This window comes from Lycium barbarum, chromosome 6, assembly GCF_019175385.1.
Source record: "Lycium barbarum isolate Lr01 chromosome 6, ASM1917538v2, whole genome shotgun sequence".
Taxonomy (NCBI): Eukaryota; Viridiplantae; Streptophyta; class Magnoliopsida; order Solanales; family Solanaceae; genus Lycium; species Lycium barbarum.
In genome coordinates this window covers 110,936,166-110,954,193 of record NC_083342.1, presented here as the reverse complement: position 1 = coordinate 110,954,193, position 18,028 = coordinate 110,936,166, and the positions used below count along the sequence as shown (strand labels likewise).

The following is an 18,028-nucleotide window of genomic DNA, read 5'->3' as shown; positions in this document are numbered from 1 at the left end:
GGCAAGGTTTTTAATGAGGCAGCTATCAAAGCGTATTACTAGATATGTGTACTCTTTTTCCTTCACTAGGACTTTTTCCCACAGGGTTTTTCCTAGTAAGGTTTTAACGAGACACTATATCTATTAATGGACATTCAAGCGGGAGTGTTGTAAATAATATATAATAAGTGAATGTCCATGTATTATAAAATATGTATTTATTTACTTGGAGAGAAAGGTTTGGTTGGAGACCAATGTAACTAGGTAATAACTATAGTTACTATGGGACTCATCTAGTTAGATTCTAATTAGTTACTTGGTGACCAAGTATTTGTATTCCTATAAATTGAAAGGTTTTATCTCATTAGCATATCATCAAAAAGATGACAATAAAATTTTATCTTAAGCTTTCTCTCTAACTCTCTTGTTTCACTCTCAATTTGTATTATGTTATATCAGAACTTATTAAGGGTATATGTTCAAAATAGAATTAGAACTTATTAAGGATATAAAAGTCATTATATATTTTAAGGATATTTAGATCAACCAACATTTATATTCATAGTTTTAAAATAATATAGATAGATAGATAGATAGATAAATTAGCAAGGTTTAAAGGAAATGAATTAATTAATAGTAATGATGGCAGAAGATCAAATAAGGTAATAATGAGAAAAGATGAATAAGAATATTTTAACACAACAAATAAGGAAAAAATGTCAAAAAAAATAAGAAAAAAGATAATTATGAATGTGCCAAGTCAGCATTATTTTTCCCTGCTTTATAGATATATATTGATTCTCTCTATTTTAACTAGAAAAGCAGTGGAATCCTTCAAGCTCCCTGTTTTACGTTTTCCCTACCCACAAAGTTTGTGAAAGAAAAAGTAGTACTATTTAATAAAGGGGAAAAGGGCAAAAAAGAAAAAAGAGTAATTGATGATGAAAATTTGAAATGCGGATCTCGTACGGACATGAAATAATTGGTAAGAATTGAGTACGTCAACACTGTCACGTTATAAAATGTATGTCTGTGTTTTTCCTCAAGTTAAGGTTTTCTTAATGTCAACACTCAACAGCATTAGCATTAGGACTCATTTGTTTGCATTTATTAGAGGTCTAAATCTAAATGAGACCTTAAGCCATTAAGTGCATTTGTTTGCATTAAGATTTAAGTACTTATTGGGTCTGAATAGGTCTTAATCATTAATATCTTGAATCAAGTCTTAATATCATTAAGAAATATTTTTGTATGAAACTTTTTTATCGCCAGCTCCAACCCCAATCCCAAACCTTCCACCTCAACCCTACCCTCACTCACTCTTCACTCCAACCCCGCCCATCCACCTCCACCCCACCCACCCTCCACTCCAACCCCCCACCGCCCCCACCCATCACCAACCCCAATCCCATCCCACACCACCCACCCCCAACCCCTACACCACACCACCTACCCCCACTACCCTCATATCCCACTCCCCACCAACCCTACACCCACTACCTCCCACCCCAACCACCACGACTACAAAACATCTCCACCATTACTAATGAACATAAATGTCTCATTTTTTTTAATCAAATAATATTTTATTTTATTATATTTATATTTATTTTCTACTATTTAGTTACTTTTAAATTTGAATTGTATGTTTATTATGTTTAAATAAATACATTATGCACATTCAGATATTGAAAAACAAACAGTCTTAATCATTCAGTGTTCAGACCTAGAAACAATATCTTAATCATTCAGATGTGCATTCAGATTCAGATTCAGACGTCTTAATCTTAATGAAAACAAATGAGGCCTTATTTGTCTTTTTCCAAGGAATTTCGTGTTTTCTTCCTTAGAGTTATGAGTACTATTTTTTAAAACAGTTAGATATTCTCACTTTAGCTTTCTCGTATTCAAATAATCAGCTTTCCTCGCTAATTCATTGAAAGGCCAATTGTGCACATCAACGATATTGACAGAAATTACGGTGATTATTCTCTCACGAGCTAACCCGTATAATAGTTTGACCTACGACTTGATGCTTGCTTACAGCTAAATCACCCTTTTGAATTCATTGGTACTAATCCATCCTTCCCAACTTATATATGACATTTTTTGTTTCTCAAGATTCAGATTATGTGAATTTTGTCGGCATATTGACATGATAAAGAATAAATGCAACTTATAGTAATTTCATATAGTCTTTGAATATCTAAATTCTAATTTTAAAATAATGAGTTAATCTAATATAATTTACCTTCGAGATTAATTTAATTAACTCTAAATAAAGTGAAAAATGTCACATAAATTAGGACCGAAGGAGCATACCATTTTGGGTTCTCACCTTTTACTCTATTCCATGATTTAAAAGAGTAATTATTGTAGGCCTAAAGGGCCAAAATAGTTTAGTAAAATTTAAAGAAACTAGATGTCATTCTTCTATGATGAAGGAAATATAATATCTAATCTCTAATGAATCATAGTCATCAATTGTAGTATATAAATGATGGTCCCTACTATTTGTTTGAAAACTAGGAAATACGTAAGAGAGAAATGAAAACGAAGTAGTGGAAATCTCTTCCCTTTATTCTCCAACTTTTATCGTATTAGTTTCTCTTACTTTAAAAAGATAGTGTTAGAAAAAGTTGAGCTCCAAGGTATAAAAGTTAGCAATATGTTTATACTTGACGAATCGAGAAAGAAAGATTAAAAAAAAAAAAAAAGGATGAATGGCTTACAGCCACATTTCCCCTTGTGGCAGGGCAACCCAAGAATCGACTTTTCTGTTTTTTCTTTTTCAAATTACATCGTTAAAGAAAAACTGTGGGGATAATGTGGCATTGCTTATGTGACAGCTGATATGAATTTTTTGTTTTATAACTTTCTTTGCATAGATAATTAGTTTGATAGTTATATGTAAAATTAACTCATATTTATGATAAATATTACTGATAATCTACAAGAAAAAAGTTGAATAACATGTTACAAATGACTAATTGCTCTGACATATGAGAATTATACACTGTTAAACTAATACATGAGTTGAACTTTTTTTTTCCTCAAGTTTTCTCTCTCTCCTTTTTTCTTTATTGGACGTGTATGTTAGTCCCTGGAGTCGGAGTAGGATATATATGTATCCAATCGTATTATTGATAAAAGCGAGTAAACAACATCAGATTTAAATTTAAAGTTATGCTTGCCAATTCACGTAGCACGTTTCTCATGTCACTACTAATCTGTTTGATTTAACATTTTCAATGAAATAGACTCTAAATAATAGTAGTAGTTGGGTTAATAGCAATTATGGGCCCAAATTCTTCAGCTGAATGAGCAAAGACTAATCTCAGAATGGGCCCTTCCTAGCCCAAATTTGTAGGGTCATTTGCACGATTGCTCTTCAATGGCACCGGTCTTTAATTTTTGCCCCTCAAATTGGTGGTCTTTAATTTTTGTCCTTCGCCTAATACCCCGAGGTCCTGGGTTCAAATCTGGGCTCAATAAAAAAAAATCCGCAAGGCAGAGTTTTGTAGCAAAATTAGGCCTATTCGGGCAAAAGTTAGTCCTTAAGGCAAAGTTTTACAAAATTTCAACTGAATTAAAAAAAAAAAAAAAATGCCTTAATGCAAACCTCTACCTTAAGGTAGAATTTTGGTTTCAAGGTAGAGTTTTGCCGTGCCTTAATACAAAACTCTGCCTTACGATTTTTTTTTTTTAATTTTAACTAAGCGTGGGTTAGAACCCCGAACCAAGAGGTTTTTAGCAAAGGACAAAAATTAAAGACCAATGCCTTTGAAGGACATTCCGCACAAAAAAATGAAATTTGTTTCCACTTCTTCCTTCGACCTGTTAACTCACTTTTGCTCACACTTGTTTACACTGTTGATCGAAACTAGTATTTTTTTCTAAGTGTTGTTAAAGACTCAGTTTAAAATACGTTTAATTACGAAGTTTTGTGCAACACAAGTTGAATGCATTCGACGATGCTTCGGTTTAAAGTGTACAACTTTATTGCGATGCTTTAAACATCTAAATTTGACTATCCAGTAAGTTTGAAAAATGATTACTAAACGATAAGAGTAAATTTCAAAAAATTCATAATTCACTCTTAATGTGTTGAAGTGAACAAGTAAAAGGAAAAAAAATTATCTTTAGTATACTAGCCAAGTGAAAGGAAATTAAGTGAGCATTTTATATCTATAGCTATTATTCTTGCATAATAATTTATACACGCGCGTGGATAAACACTTTTCTTCGTTAGATTCTGCTCTTATTTGCGATTTGCACTCAAAGCGAGGGAATGATGAGTAACCGCTATATATGCTACTCATGAGCCACTGAATAGTACTACTAGTCTTGCAGCAGTATTAATTTAGACAAAAAAGGGTGGTTTGTTGATTCTTTGCATTCAATTTTTCCTTCTTTTCCTCTTTACTTTCAACATCAAGATAATGACGAAGGTGGTGCTTTAAACATTTTCTTCATTTCCTGTAATAACCGTTTTCAGCAAGTTTGATCCTGGGCTTTTCTTTTTGAAATGAAATAACCTCTGCAATTCATTTCTACTAGATAGAGGAAAGAGATTACGGGATATACTAAAGTAAAGGTATGATGAGAAATTCTTGAAAGTTTGACTTATAGGATGTAGGTAGTAATTTATCAATAAATTACCGCTCAATTCTTTATTCATTCGGACACCGAATGGGAAAAAAATATTTCTAGTAATATTGTGGATTCATATTTGACAAAGCCCCGACACCATAATAGTATTGCCATCTAAAGCTAAGTTTACATGATTACATACATATTGCACATAACATAATAAGCAAACTAAAAGCAACCACCAAAAGGCTTAAGATAAAAATCCAAAAGAAGTACTACAATACAATGGAAGACAAGAAAAGATAAAATGATCAGTAGGGTCCAGTCCCAAACAAAATGGAAAAGAGAATCTGCTTTCTTGAAAAGCTTTTTTGTTTTATAATGAGATGATTATATAGGTGCTAGACTTTTCTTAATTGTCGTCTCTTGTGTGCAAAGCCATCACTGTGTTTCATTATCCAAAATCTTTCTATTTCTTCTGCTCTTCTCCCTGGTATTCTTCCTGCTATCAGCCCCCACCTTCACCACGACACTCAATTTTATTATTCTAAACATTAGTAGTACTATTTTATAATTCAAAACATATTGTACTATTATAAAATAGTACAATATGTTACCTGTCGTAATATAAATGTGATTTCATGATGTAAAAATTCTTTATATTTATTGGGTGTGTGTGAATAAAGTTTCACATGAAAAGTAAGGAAAAAAAATTACTTATAAGATGTTAAATACTCTTAGTGTTATGAGACTTTTTGGGGAAAATGATTGGCTCAAAGTAGATAATAACACACCATGTTAAAAGTATCTTTAAGCTGGTTTAGCCAACAATATATTTCGTTTTTATAAGAAAATTCAACTATATATAGTTCAAGATGATAGCAGCAACTTGCAATCATGCAGTGGATATCACATCACTTGCTAACCAAATACTACATCTGCGCATGCTTATGAAAATGCTTTCCTAGTTTAATAATGAGACTCATTACCAAATCTAGGTATTCTCAACCGTTACCTGTCTCCAACAAGCTTGTGCATCCTGTAAATAAGATCTTCTTCTTGTTTGCTCATGCTGATGAACTCCCACTCCATACTATTAACTTCTGTTTCCAAAACAAACAAAAAAAGTTAACAAGGAAAAATGGAAAAAAAAAAAAAGATACAGTACCAACGACCTTATTAGTTAAGGCAAAGGGGTATACCTTCTTCATGGCTGCAACATTGGTGCATGAGTTTGGGCTGGTGCTGGAGATTCTGATCCATTTTAGGTACAAAAATGTAGAGAAATAAAAAGATAAGAATAATGAGGATCAAGAAAAGAGGGGAATAACAGAGAGTTTGTTGAGATACAAGTTAGGACGGACAGGTTCTGTTTTTTTATACTTGTCCTGAATGGTTCGACAGATTTGTCTGCATTTGTTATTATCAAACAACCGCTGGTCCTAACCAAACAAACTACACTTTCCCTTTGACTTGCAGTTGTCATTCCTTCCATTATCTAGATACATTTTTAGATAGGGATCTTTCATATATGGTGCCAATGGATTATTAAACTGAAAGGATAATGAGGTTTTACATCATCTTTCTGCCAATAATATCTCCTGATAACTCTTATGTCACTGTTTCCACATTAGGCATTCTGAGCTGAAAAACAAATGAACGCATGCGGGGTCAACCACAAGAAAAGCAAAGCTTAGTAGACTCGGTCAATTCGCGCCTTTCCTTTAAAAATTAGGACAGGTTCAAATAAAATCAAACCCTCCCAAAAAAAAAAAAAAAAAGGAGATCTTCATTGATCATTACGAGTCTTACGAATTTGATTGGTAGGTCCAATAAACACTCAATTTCAGATAGCTACAAAAAGAGCATATGCCAGAAAGTACCCCAGCTACAATTCCGTCACTCCAGATACTCAGATTTGTTACAATTCCTATCTGATAGTCCAAACACTCTATTTGTAATTCCTGAACGACTCGTGAAGGGTATAAGCTTGCAAGGAACAAGCGGTGATATAAAAGAATTAGTTACACCCACTTTCAATTCCCATCATCACTACAAGAGATTCGCCAATGAAAATAGATCTACTGTAAAGACCAGTATTGTTTTTCATTCCTTCAACACAAAATACCTACTAAAGGATGTGTGTCTGCAAACAAACTGCTTTCTGAATGTCATATAGGTAGCTGGTCCACTATAATCACATGGAATATCATCCAACTAAGTCAAACTGTGGCTATAAGAATTGCTACTACAGTATTTGGAACTTGAAGATCATGTACTATAATTAGCTCATTCAATTACAACAGGTAATGGTCAAAATAGTAACAATCTACAAGTACTGATAAATGAACTTTATAAACTCCAGTGGAGGCTGATTCTTTGAACTGAAGCTGCGGGATTATCTACTTGAGGTAGGATGGTATATGGTCTTCACCAAGGCTGCCCTTTTCCTCCAAGACGTCGAGCCAGCTCAAAATCCTTTTTCACTGTGCATCAAGAAAGACGAAAAAATATAAACTGGATATCACATAGCAAAGCATGACAAACAAACAAGTACTCTATGCAGTTTTATAATATCTAGAGATGCCCAAGATGTTCCAGACCACTAGCGATAAAAATAGTGTTTAGAACAGCAGGTGCCCGTTGCATGCTATTTTATTATCCATACCGCCCTCTTCTGTTTCCCAATTTTATTTTTAAAAGATCACTGGGCCAACTTTTCTTTTTGTTGATAAGGTAAAAAAAACTGGGCCAACTTTTCACTGCACTAAACACCCAGACTCCACCGTATTTAAATAGAGTGTACCTGCCCTTAGAGGAACTCCTTGATCTGATTGAAGAATTCATATGGAAGATACGAACGTGGAAGAAGCAATAGAAGAGATAGCCTCATTTAATTTTGCATCTTTAGCAATGTATATATGGAGTGAAGTAGTGAACAACACTAGGAAACTCAAAAATAGCACATGAATGGGTGGGGTACAATCACAATTGCTAAAACTAAACCTAACATGAAATAGACAGTATATTAGAAAGTTGAAACTGGTGAGCATTTGTATGCCGTAATTTTACGACTTAAAGTCGTTTGTAGAGTAATTTCCAACTCTTCCCTGAGGGAGAATGTGCATAATACAAGTGAGGAAGCAGATAGGCCTATGAAATCTGTAATAGAGTAACATAATTTGTGGGATAGGAGTTTGGCATTCAACCAGGTCTCTGAAATTTGAAACACAGGTTTTTGGATGCACAGGCCTACCAAGCCCATTTCCAGAGCAACAAGGAAATGAAAGGGGTGCGTCGAGGAAGGTCAAGGGAAGCGAAGGAAAAGCATCATTAAAAAAATTAAAAAAAAAAAAAAGGAAGAATCGACGAGAAAAACTTACTAAGTGTCACACGTTTCGCATGAATAGCGCACAGCATTGCATCTTCAAACAAATGAACTAGAAAATCTTCTGCAGCCTGCAGTATAACCATCAAAAAACTATTATCATTCTTGCTCATATTGAATAGGGACAGAGTATTCACATATTTTAGAAAGCAAAAAGTCATATTTTAGAGAAAACGATATTTTTACAAGAGAAGCTGAATATTATAAGAGTATGCATCCATAGACTTTCTTACTTCGTACAGACATCTCCATTTTGCAATTCTAACGATAAATCAATGAGGAAAACACCCACAGAAAAGCATGTGTTACAAGGATCTTAGGGCTATTACTATACTGACCATCCAAGTAAAGACAAATTGCCTGACACAATAAGCAGAATTTGAAAATGATTGCAATGCTCTGTCTTGAGGGAGCTTTATCAAGAGATAAAGTTCTTTCAATCTAAACTATACACCAGATGTCATAGCTGAAAATGTGTAATAGCTCAAGTATGAAGACTAAATATAAAAATTAAGACATTTAACGTTTCTACTGTTGACTGTTCCTCCACAACTAACTGTTTGTTATTCAACCACAGCTTCTGAGAGGACAATGGATTTCAGAAACATTTCCTAGGTTCCTATAGAGTACATGAGTTCATACGATCATTGATGCTCTTAAGATTCAAACAAAATCTCATAGGCATTTAGGAACGTAGAAGTGCATGCTTGCAGAGAGACATTATAATACTGATTGCTTAGGCAACCACAGTGAGAGATGGCTCTGTCCTTTTTCCTCGCATGCTATCCATAGTGCCCTACCAGCTTAAAGGCCTTATTATATTGATGCCCAATCCTATCTGCTCTCATCAATGATCACCACAAGCAATCCTTTTACTCCACATGCTTCTGCTGAACATCAGCTTGTCACTGACAAAAATGGAATAATTACATCCATGTAGCAATCACACTTATAGATACATGCAGTCAGAAAGGGATTACTGCACACAGGGCTTTTGGCTTACGGCACAATGAAGTCATGGACATATTAGAGGAGACCAAACAGCATACCCGCCAAGAAATCCCTTTTCTCCTCAACGCCTCATTCTTTGCTGGTGAAACTTTAAAAGATAAGGTATACCAGATTAGAGACAGTACGTGTCAAAATTAGCTTAGCTTCACAGAAGTAAGGGTGACGAAGTTGTCGTTGCAAGATCACTTGTATGTATCAAGCACATACGACCACCGAATCAATAACAAAAGAAAAGCTGATAGGAACGAGACTTAGTTATAATATATGCCCTCTTGATGAGAACATCATCACAAAAGGAGCCAATGAACTGATTTAGAGGTAAGCCAAGTAGCAACTTTATTTGTGGCCCGTATTAAGGACATTAGCTTATCCAAGATAAAACCAATAGAACCTGCAGTATTTTGCAATACACAGATATAAAAGCAATTCAGTTGAGCGCAGGATTAAATGCACAACCATAATCAAAGTAGCAAAACCTTCATGGAGGAAAAGTTTGTGCTAGACATCTCAAAATATGATAAATCTTCCAGAAACTCCAACTTCCTTAGCTAACCAATTGCCATCTTTGGCTGCCTATTAGGGAGGTTTACCAATTGCCATTTGCACCTTATGTATACTAGAAGTGTTACTGAAAAGAGGAATATCACTTTGATAATAAGTTTCTGTTCTTATAACAATCCCTGTCCGACCACACAATCGGAACATGCTTCATTTGTTAGGGCACTGATGCTGTAACTTTCTATAACTTGGAGACACCTTTTTTAGGAAATTATTAAAGCACATTCTGAAATTAATAGTAGAATCATTCTAAAATATGTTGAAGTATTTTTAACAGGTATATGCAGCAGAGACTACATTTAAGCTAGATGCATTATTGACATATAAAACTACTAGATGAGGGTAAATATATACAGATGAATCTCTTTCCCCCTCCTCTCTAGGCATACATGCTTCCGATAAATAACTTAAATACACATGATCCAAGTGGCAGCTAACAGATCCATATCTTATGGTGAGAAGTTGTAGTACCTCCTGAATAGCTATTAAAGCCTCAGCTTGCCAGCGAGTTACTCCAGGTGCAAAAAAGTGACTAACTTCTCTGACCTGCTCCAGACAGAAAAGAGGGAACAACAATTAGGTTTGATGAAAAGTTAAATAAATGAGAGGAGAAATCCATTACCAATTTGGTCTAAGTTAAATCATTTATCATCAAGGGGATCAAGATAACAGTTCTACAACATATTTACACTTAGAAAGTTAGCTACAAATAGTTAGAGTGCAGATCTTGGCATTCCCTAGGGTCCACACATTCTGGCAGAACCATGAACTGAATCCCAGGGGCTTTCTGAAATATAGAGCAGAAGGATAGAAACTTTCTTCGCTAGCAGATCCGTGTAGAACACTTCCTTAAAATCTGAATCACCAAAACCTCTTACTTAAGCAACGCCTATCTAATCGAATAGAGATAACTGGTTTCTACTTTTGTATGTCAGGCTGATCATAAAAGAATAACTCAAGGAAAGAGAATATTTGTCTTTCTTCTATTTGTTAACATAAGTAAGTTCTCAATTGTCAAAGTAAATCAGTTAGAAAATAGGTGAATGATGCATGTTAATGTAGTCCAAAGGAAAATGAAAAACTGAGCTATGGAGTAACACAACAATCGTGGCGGTTACTATCTCCATTCCATAGTATTTTTATTATACCTTCAGCATCTTTTTTTTTTTTTTTCTTTTGAATTTAGTCTCACTAATACTCATCAATTAACTTCCGCCTGGGAAGCCCAAATATTAGCTTCATCGCTAGTGCAGCAGTCATTCACCTATTGTTCACTCAACATTGGCACAACACTGATAATGAGCCCTCTCATTTTCTACATTACTTTAGACAACCGTAACTATTCAGATTCGACTTCAACCTTCATGCTCCCATCACAGCCAGATCACATGGTAATGAAGCACCCAACCAAGCTATAACTAGTTCGGAGTTTCCCCTATCTCATCTAGTCATGTGGCTGATAAGCTCAAATCAAGTCTAGCAGCCTAACTTTATCCCTTTAGACAAGCACAAGATTCAAGAACCATGACAAATGTAACAAAACAATAAATGAGTGTATTACAAGTTCATATGTCTTTAGAGGCAATGACGAAAATTACCAGTCTGATAAAAGGCGCGGCTGGAATAACAAGATTCCATGTCTTCTGAAAGTGCCTGATCTCTCGAAGCGCCACTGTCCCTGGCCTGTAACGCTTCTTCTGTTTTGGCCTCTGCACCGAAGCTGAAAAATACACAAATTGCTGAAACAAAAATACAGCAACACAACTACGTGTCCAAAGCATGAAATTACAGAAATGCCGGCTTACTCCTTGGGCTTCTTCTTGCAGGAGTCTGATTTATCCCAAACAAAAAATAACAAAATTAACCATATGAACTTCAAATTAGCAGAAGAACACAAAAAAAAAAAAAAAAAACACAGCTATTAGCTTACCGAAGGAGTCGCTGCAGGTGCAGGTGCAGGTGCAGCCGCAGCTGAAATTTCAGTTCCAAATTAGGGTTCAAAAAACATTAACTCAACCACGACAAAAACAAAAACAAAAAATGAAATGTACAGCGCACCTCAGTAACATTTTAAAATTCTAGATTTAGGGGGATAATAAGAGCAGTTAGGGTAAATAAAAAAGGAGAGAGATTAGAGAAGTAAGTAACCAGAAGGTTTGGTGCGAGTTCGTTTAGCAAGGTGTTTGGTTCTCGCCATTGTTGCTGAGAGTAGACGAAGAAGAAGAAGAGATTTGAGTAAGTTTTTTTTTTTAATTTGGTTTTTGAGATTTTTGTGTTCCCGCTTTATTTCATTTTTTGATTTTTGAAGAATTAACACCAACTGCACTCCCCACTCACTCTCAAGTCTCAACTCTCAACTCTCAACGCCTGCCTTTCCTTTATTGGCACTACTTTTTTCAGTAATTTGAAATTTACTACCTATACTCGTTAACTTGTTTTGGTCTACGGACTTGTGATTTTTATTTTTTTTCTCAGTTTAGTCCATTTATTATCATAAGCGAGAATTACAACTAGTCTACCAGAGAGTTAACTCATTTAAATTTTGTATTAATTTGGTCATATACTTTACAAAATTAAATCTTTGAGAGTTTCATTTTTCAAACAATACGTTTTGAATTTACTTGCTCTAGTTTTGTGACATATATTTTCTGTAAATTTAAGGGATTTTAAGTTTCCCTTTTTGGATGAAACAAATTTAGAGAAAGAACTGACATTTGTTTTATTGGCTGTACTTTTTTCGATCATTTGAAATTTACTACCTTTAGTTGGAGAAAAATTGTTTTCGTCTAAGGATTTGTGGTTTTGCTTTCAGTTTAGTTCATTTTGTTATCACAAGCTAGAATTATTACTCGTCTACTCCCTGTTAGAAAAATATTATTTTCCATTTAATATCTCAAAAATAAAAGGACTATTTCTACAACGTTTTTTATTGGCTTTAATACAATAAGGACAGTGTCATTGGCATGCCTCAATCTACGAAGAATTCTCTACAAGAGTTCGTGATTAAATATTTTCCTCAAGCTTAGAAGAAGTTCCTACATGTGTTCGTGATGAAGATAAATCCCTACAAGTGTTCATGATGAAGAGAAGTCCCTACACTTTTCGTGATGAAGTATTTTCCGTAAGATTTCCAACACTCCCGTCCCTCTAAAAGAAAACGGTGGTGTTCAGAGAACCAGAGTGTTAGTAATGTATAAAATATCTTGTGTTAATTTAGCAATATTACTTTATAGTTTACAAAATTTATCTTTAAGGGCTTCATTTTTCATAGTACTTTACATTTTGAATTGAAATGCTCTATTTTTTGTGAGATATATTATCTTAAATTTAAGGGATTTTAGGATGTTTATTTCAATTAAACAAATTTAGAGTGAGGTTTTACATCTGATTATTTATTTACATACTTTGAGGCTTCGTTTATTTTATTTTTTTCATTCTTTATTTAATTCTAGTGGGTTAATAGGCTATATTATGTTAATTATCTTATAAGAGATACTTTTTTTTTCCTTCTTTTTTCTCCATCAGATAGATAAGAGATACTTCACTTTATACTTATCATTTCAAACTTCTAAATTTTACCAAAATCAGATTTTTAAGAACAATTGTTGACTGCTCTTCTTAAGACTTAAGTTTTTAAAACATAAATTATAGTAATCCCATAAGTCCCTCATAAATTCATAATCAATGCCCCTAGCAAATACTTTTCAAATAAAAAGATATAAAAGACAAAATGGTGTTGTAAAAGTAAACAAATTATTGAAGTTCAACGTTAACTTGTACATGCCTTGATGATTTCCCGTATATATCCGTAGCCTCAAAAATTTGAGAAATAATCCCTTGTAAGGTCTCAACTGATGCATAAACAAGAAGCAAAATGGCACGGGCCATAGTCCAACCTAGAAGAAATATCCAAGTATAGTCTTTTAAATAAGCTATTTCAAGGTTAATGATATTCAAGTTTGATATCCTTGTTCATTATGCTCTCACAGATCTGCCTAAAAAGTAATTTTATTACTCACCCAGAACTGATAAAGATCTATATCTACATGATATAAAAAATATTCTACAAAGATGGAGTACAAGACATAGTGTTGCAGAAATTCTGTGTAAATGCATGTTATATAATATTCAAAATTTCATAAAGGAGCTTCCATAACAAACTAGGATAAAACTAGCTATGCTTATTCTCAGCTAAACTGGAATACGTAGGCTGCTATGATGCCTTGGATATATGGCAGTCGGAAAGTCCAGCTTTATGGTTGTGAAGGCATCGGCGATGTTGGAGGCTTGAGATCAGGATACTGCATATAGCACATTCAAAGCAAAAGATTAAACTTTGAAGAACAATGAACATGAAGTATAGGTTAAAATTGTGTATGGTAACAATCCACAACCAGCAATTTCACAATCTCAGAATTTGAAAAAAGACCATCTTCAGTCTATTGATAAGAAAGGGTGCACTAGGACTGGAAAATGTTGCGTGTGGAAATCATTTAAAGAGTTGAAATGATGAAAGAAGCAGTTGAAAATAAACAGGAAAACTTACATTAGGATAAGGTGAAAGTGGCCTTGAACTTTCAGGTAGTGCATCTGCTTTGACTTCTGCATTAGGGACTGAATTGACTTCGGGGGTAGGCTCGGAGGTTGCTTCTACTTTAGGTGGGGCGATATCTTCCTTAGGAGCTGATTCAGTTTTCTCAACAGTGCTGGTGGCTGCAGCGGGGCTTGCCTCTGCAGGTGCAGGTAGAGCTTTGCTACTCACAGAGTCTGGAAGGAGAGCCTTCCCTATTTGCTGAATTTTCAAGATGGCAAGGAACCAAACATGATTAACAAAATCGTTATTACTAAGAAATATTTTGCAGAGACAATAATCTTGATAAGTTCTGTACATATGTGGAGGTTACCTTAATCTCATCTACCAGCTCCTTTGGAGCAACCTTAGTGGTGAGAAACTCATCAACTTGTTTCAGAGTCTGCTTTCTGTCCTGCAAAGGGAAAATATTGTAATATTAAAGGACCTCTCACATCTCAATACTTTGATCCCCCATGACTGTTATCTAATTTAATTAAGACTAGGAAGAATTGGTCGATAAAGTCACTCATTTGACCAGCAATCGAAAACTTTCAAATCCCTTTGCCACTTTAAACCAAATATATTTCTAAACCATTATGAACTGAAAATAATGTGCATGCATGAAACAGTCTGTTCAATGCATAGGAAAATATTATCTAGGAGTATCAATTATCTAAGTCTTGATAATAAAAGAACATAGAGGCCTAAACTAAGAGTTAGCATATTTTACAGCTGTACAATTGAAAAAGAGGAGACTGTATCATCTTAGCAACATTGACGATTGCCTTCGTTCAGGGCATAAAAGAGTACTATAAAGGAAATATACAAATTAAGACGTGATCTCTCTTTGACGAGTTATTCTCGAGTATTAAATAATTATCATAGAACACTTTTCAGATGTGATATGGACATTTCTTTTCAAGGCTATATATGGGAATATGCCAGTTGCAAGAACGAATAGCACCGACAAACCTCTGCAAACAGAAGTTTCTTGCCAACCAGTTGGACTAGTGCAGCTGAGCCTAACAGTTGGAGTATCGTTTCTACCTGAAAAGGGAAGAAATAGTAAGCTGTCCACTAAATCCAGCTCAACATTCGAATGAGGGGAAAAGAAGTTAGACCCTAACCTCTGTGAAGGCTAAAAGCCCTAGCCCAGCAGCTGCTGCAGCACCTAAGCCTACAGTAACAGCATCAGAACCTTCCTGTTTATTAAAAATGAGAAGCCAAGATAAGTGTGTGATCAAGTAATTCTAGACTACTAGTTCACCATACTGCCTCATGAATTTCATAATTGTGCAAAGTTAACTAGTCTACGAGAGTGCATCTTCGTTAACAATTAATTTTAGGTGTGAAAACACAAAGTAAGTTACGGGACAAAAAATAGTTGAATGCATCAGGTTCATGGAGGAAAACATTGATTTGGATGGGCGTCAGGGGAATACATGAAGGAGAAAGGGTAACATAAAGACATTTTTCTGCAAGATCTCCCAGCATTTTCCAAATTTTCACGGGCATTTACTGAACCAAGCATAAAAATATTGGGCATGCCATATCATTGTCATGTTAAGATCTGCATCAAAGTAGTAGTAATACCATTGTATACTCTCATTGCTAGCTAATTACTTGTTTGGAGTAAGAGAAAAACAAATGCAGATGACATTCTTTAACTCAGATAGGATCGTCAGATCTGTTAATTAGTAGCATGGTTTAGAAAGGGAAACATACCCCAAGAACACCGTCAAGAGCATCGGACAGATTGCTCAGATCAAGACTCAATGTTTTCTTAGGAACTATCCAAGGAAGGCCACTGTTCTGCAAAAAGTGGAATCCATTAAGCTTCATGCCCACCAAACTGTTTTCAAATGAAAGTCAAGTACAACTAGATTTGTGAATATTACCAGCCATCCCCGGGGTCCTTCAGCACCATCTTTGATTGCATAAGCAGCTTTAAATCCATTTTCTGTGACTAGCTCCGCAACCAGTTCAGAGTTCCCATCAAATCTGGCTTCATTACAATTCATAAAGAGACAGGATTAGATTCAATACAATGGATACTTGGCTCATACAAGAATTCCAATATAAATCAATAAAGGGAAGATGCACCTATGAAAATCACATCAATAGAAAAATTCAATTTGCCTACTGACATTTAATTTGAATTGTTCCTTTAATCCCTCAATGCACCACCTAGTAGATTAAAGATTTTAGAGATAATCTCAAACCCCAAGATCCAACTAGCTGGTATGCTCTTCAGTCTAAACTCTAAACCGTTTCGAATTATTGCCAGTGAGTAGGATAACATCCATTGTTTACTACTCCCTCTGTTCCAAAATACTAGTCACTTTTTGCTTCTCGAGATTCAAACTACATGAACTTTGATCAACATTTTAAGCTGTATATTTTCATCATATTAATATGAGAAGAATTGCAACTTGCAATTTTCTCGTATACTTTTTGAATATATAAATTTTAATCTAATCCAATTTAGCTCCAAAGATTAGTCAAGTTGACTCTCGAGAAACGAAACGGGACAAGTATTTTGGGATGGAGGGAGTATGTTAGATTTTCAATCGGAAAAGAGAACTTTCAACAGTTTGGAAGATAGTTGCTTGCAAATTTGCATGATTGACTAAAAGGTCACTGCATAAGATGGTGAGCTCACTAATTATCTTAAAGGATGTCAATACAAGCAATTCTCAATAAATTAATGTTTAGCTTCCTGCAGAGTTTTAAAAAAAAAAATCAACTAGATAAGCTAAATACCTACATATTATATCAGATTAAAAAAGAACTAAACAATTCTTTTCAAATCTTACTTGTCTAGAATGAAGAATGTAGTATTCTCTGGCTCCTTGAACTTCAAAGCGAGCTTTTTCAAGAACCCAGGCTTATCTTCACCCTTATAAACAACTGTAACTGGTTTCTTCTTCAAACCCTTTATATCTGGACTCCCAACTTCCCTCAATTCACTAGGTGCTCTTATATCAAGAAGCTGTGCACTTGCATCTTCTGCCAATTTTGCATAAGCTGTCTTGGCAGACTCAACACCAAATGATGACTTAGGCTTTCCAAGAACCTGAAACAGAACTATTGGTAAAGCCAAAGCAGCAAATCCACCAGCTATAATTATAGGATTCTCTGATGCAAAAGTGGTCACAGTTTCTGCAACTGCAGTTGCATCAAAGTCAGCAGCTGGACTGGTTGTAGATAGCTCAAGTGTCTCCTCATATGTTAATGCTTTAGCTAAGCCTGTAGTACTTAGTGCTGATGATAGAAGTACTAAACCCCCTTGAATTTTTCTTGATAAATTTTCTACTGAACAGAGATTCTTGAATGGGAAAGAAATGGGGTGTGATGGGATTTTTCTTGGTTCATTTCTTCTATCAGAAAGAACACTGAGAGGTGTCAATCTTACTGCATTAATGGCCCCCATAGCATAACTTTTTATCACTAATTACAGCAAAATTTCTATGAAGTTTATTGAAGCTTTGTAGCTATACCATGAGATGAGAACTTGTAGTACTGGCTAAATTTGCTTCCAGCTGTACCAAAAGTTCTAGTGCAATTTGGCTGGTGTGGTATGTAACGAGGGGTGACGTGGAAGGAGAGAAGGATATCCCACCACTCATTGGATTCCACGTGTCACAGAAGGATCACAGAGCTATTGATCATGTTATTGTATGGCCAAGAATTAGTGCAGAAAATGATGATTTTATGAAGTACCACTGTACCACTTCATTGTGCTTCACTTTATTACACTGTACTCCGCTTCTGGACATCTTGATCTCCCAACTAGCTTACCAATTCATTGTGAGTCTATTAAAAAAATCGTTATTATTTAACCTTCATATTATAAATTTTAAATTATTGTCTCGATATGATTTAATCATAAAAAATAATTGAGTTCTTTCAGTGAATTATAAAGT

General features: G+C 34.8%; 3 protein-coding genes across 4 annotated transcripts; all 3 read right to left on the bottom strand.

Annotated features, from left to right (window-relative positions):
• Positions 1–4,801: 4,801 nt before the first annotated feature.
• LOC132645472 (MYB-like transcription factor ETC3) lies at positions 4,802–6,548 on the bottom strand. 2 transcript variants are annotated; one of them, XM_060362469.1, is made up of 3 exons: positions 5,775–6,548; positions 5,588–5,675; positions 4,802–5,091 (listed from the first exon to the last, which is right to left on the bottom strand). In XM_060362469.1, the coding sequence occupies exons 1-3, from the start codon at positions 5,833–5,835 to the stop codon at positions 4,974–4,976; spliced, it is 267 nt and encodes an 88-aa protein (XP_060218452.1). In that variant the 5' UTR covers positions 5,836–6,548; the 3' UTR covers positions 4,802–4,973. The 2 variants fall into 2 exon arrangements, with proteins under 2 accessions (XP_060218452.1, XP_060218453.1); XM_060362470.1 differs by having other exon boundaries at positions 5,588–5,672.
• A 165-nt stretch (positions 6,549–6,713) lies between these two features.
• On the bottom strand, positions 6,714–11,939 carry LOC132645471 (histone H3-like centromeric protein CENH3). The gene is made up of 7 exons (XM_060362467.1): positions 11,678–11,939; positions 11,460–11,500; positions 11,335–11,359; positions 11,128–11,249; positions 10,001–10,075; positions 7,956–8,031; positions 6,714–7,058 (listed from the first exon to the last, which is right to left on the bottom strand). Exons 1-7 carry the CDS (start codon positions 11,724–11,726, stop codon positions 7,003–7,005), a joined length of 444 nt encoding a protein of 147 aa, XP_060218450.1. The 5' UTR covers positions 11,727–11,939; the 3' UTR covers positions 6,714–7,002.
• A 1,616-nt stretch (positions 11,940–13,555) lies between these two features.
• Positions 13,556–17,664, bottom strand: LOC132645470 (rhodanese-like domain-containing protein 4, chloroplastic). Its single transcript, XM_060362466.1, has 8 exons — positions 16,919–17,664; positions 16,001–16,103; positions 15,828–15,914; positions 15,230–15,304; positions 15,075–15,149; positions 14,434–14,514; positions 14,076–14,321; positions 13,556–13,830 (listed from the first exon to the last, which is right to left on the bottom strand). Exons 1-8 carry the CDS (start codon positions 17,533–17,535, stop codon positions 13,783–13,785), a joined length of 1,332 nt encoding a protein of 443 aa, XP_060218449.1. The 5' UTR covers positions 17,536–17,664; the 3' UTR covers positions 13,556–13,782.
• Positions 17,665–18,028: the final 364 nt, after the last annotated feature.

Excerpts from the sequence above, each read along its gene's own strand:
- LOC132645472 (XM_060362469.1), bottom strand. The coding sequence starts at position 5,835 with ATGGATCAGAATCTCCAGCACCAGCCCAAACTCATGCACCAATGTTGC. Across the intron at positions 5,676-5,774 it reads ATGTTGCAGCCATGAAGAAG|AAGTTAATAGTATGGAGTGG; the intron begins GTATACCCCTTT and ends TTTTGGAAACAG. Across the intron at positions 5,092-5,587 it reads CACAAGCTTGTTGGAGACAG|GTGGGGGCTGATAGCAGGAA; the intron begins GTAACGGTTGAG and ends GTCGTGGTGAAG.
- LOC132645471 (XM_060362467.1), bottom strand. The coding sequence starts at position 11,726 with ATGGCGAGAACCAAACACCTTGCTAAACGAACTCGCACCAAACCTTCT. Across the intron at positions 10,076-11,127 it reads CCGCGCCTTTTATCAGACTG|GTCAGAGAAGTTAGTCACTT; the intron begins GTAATTTTCGTC and ends TGTCTGGAGCAG. Across the intron at positions 7,059-7,955 it reads TGCGAAACGTGTGACACTTA|TGAAAAAGGATTTTGAGCTG; the intron begins GTAAGTTTTTCT and ends CTTGATGCACAG.
- LOC132645470 (XM_060362466.1), bottom strand. The coding sequence starts at position 17,535 with ATGGGGGCCATTAATGCAGTAAGATTGACACCTCTCAGTGTTCTTTCT. Across the intron at positions 15,915-16,000 it reads AAGGACCCCGGGGATGGCTG|AACAGTGGCCTTCCTTGGAT; the intron begins GTAATATTCACA and ends CACTTTTTGCAG. Across the intron at positions 13,831-14,075 it reads CACTTTCACCTTATCCTAAT|TATCCTGATCTCAAGCCTCC; the intron begins GTAAGTTTTCCT and ends TGCTATATGCAG.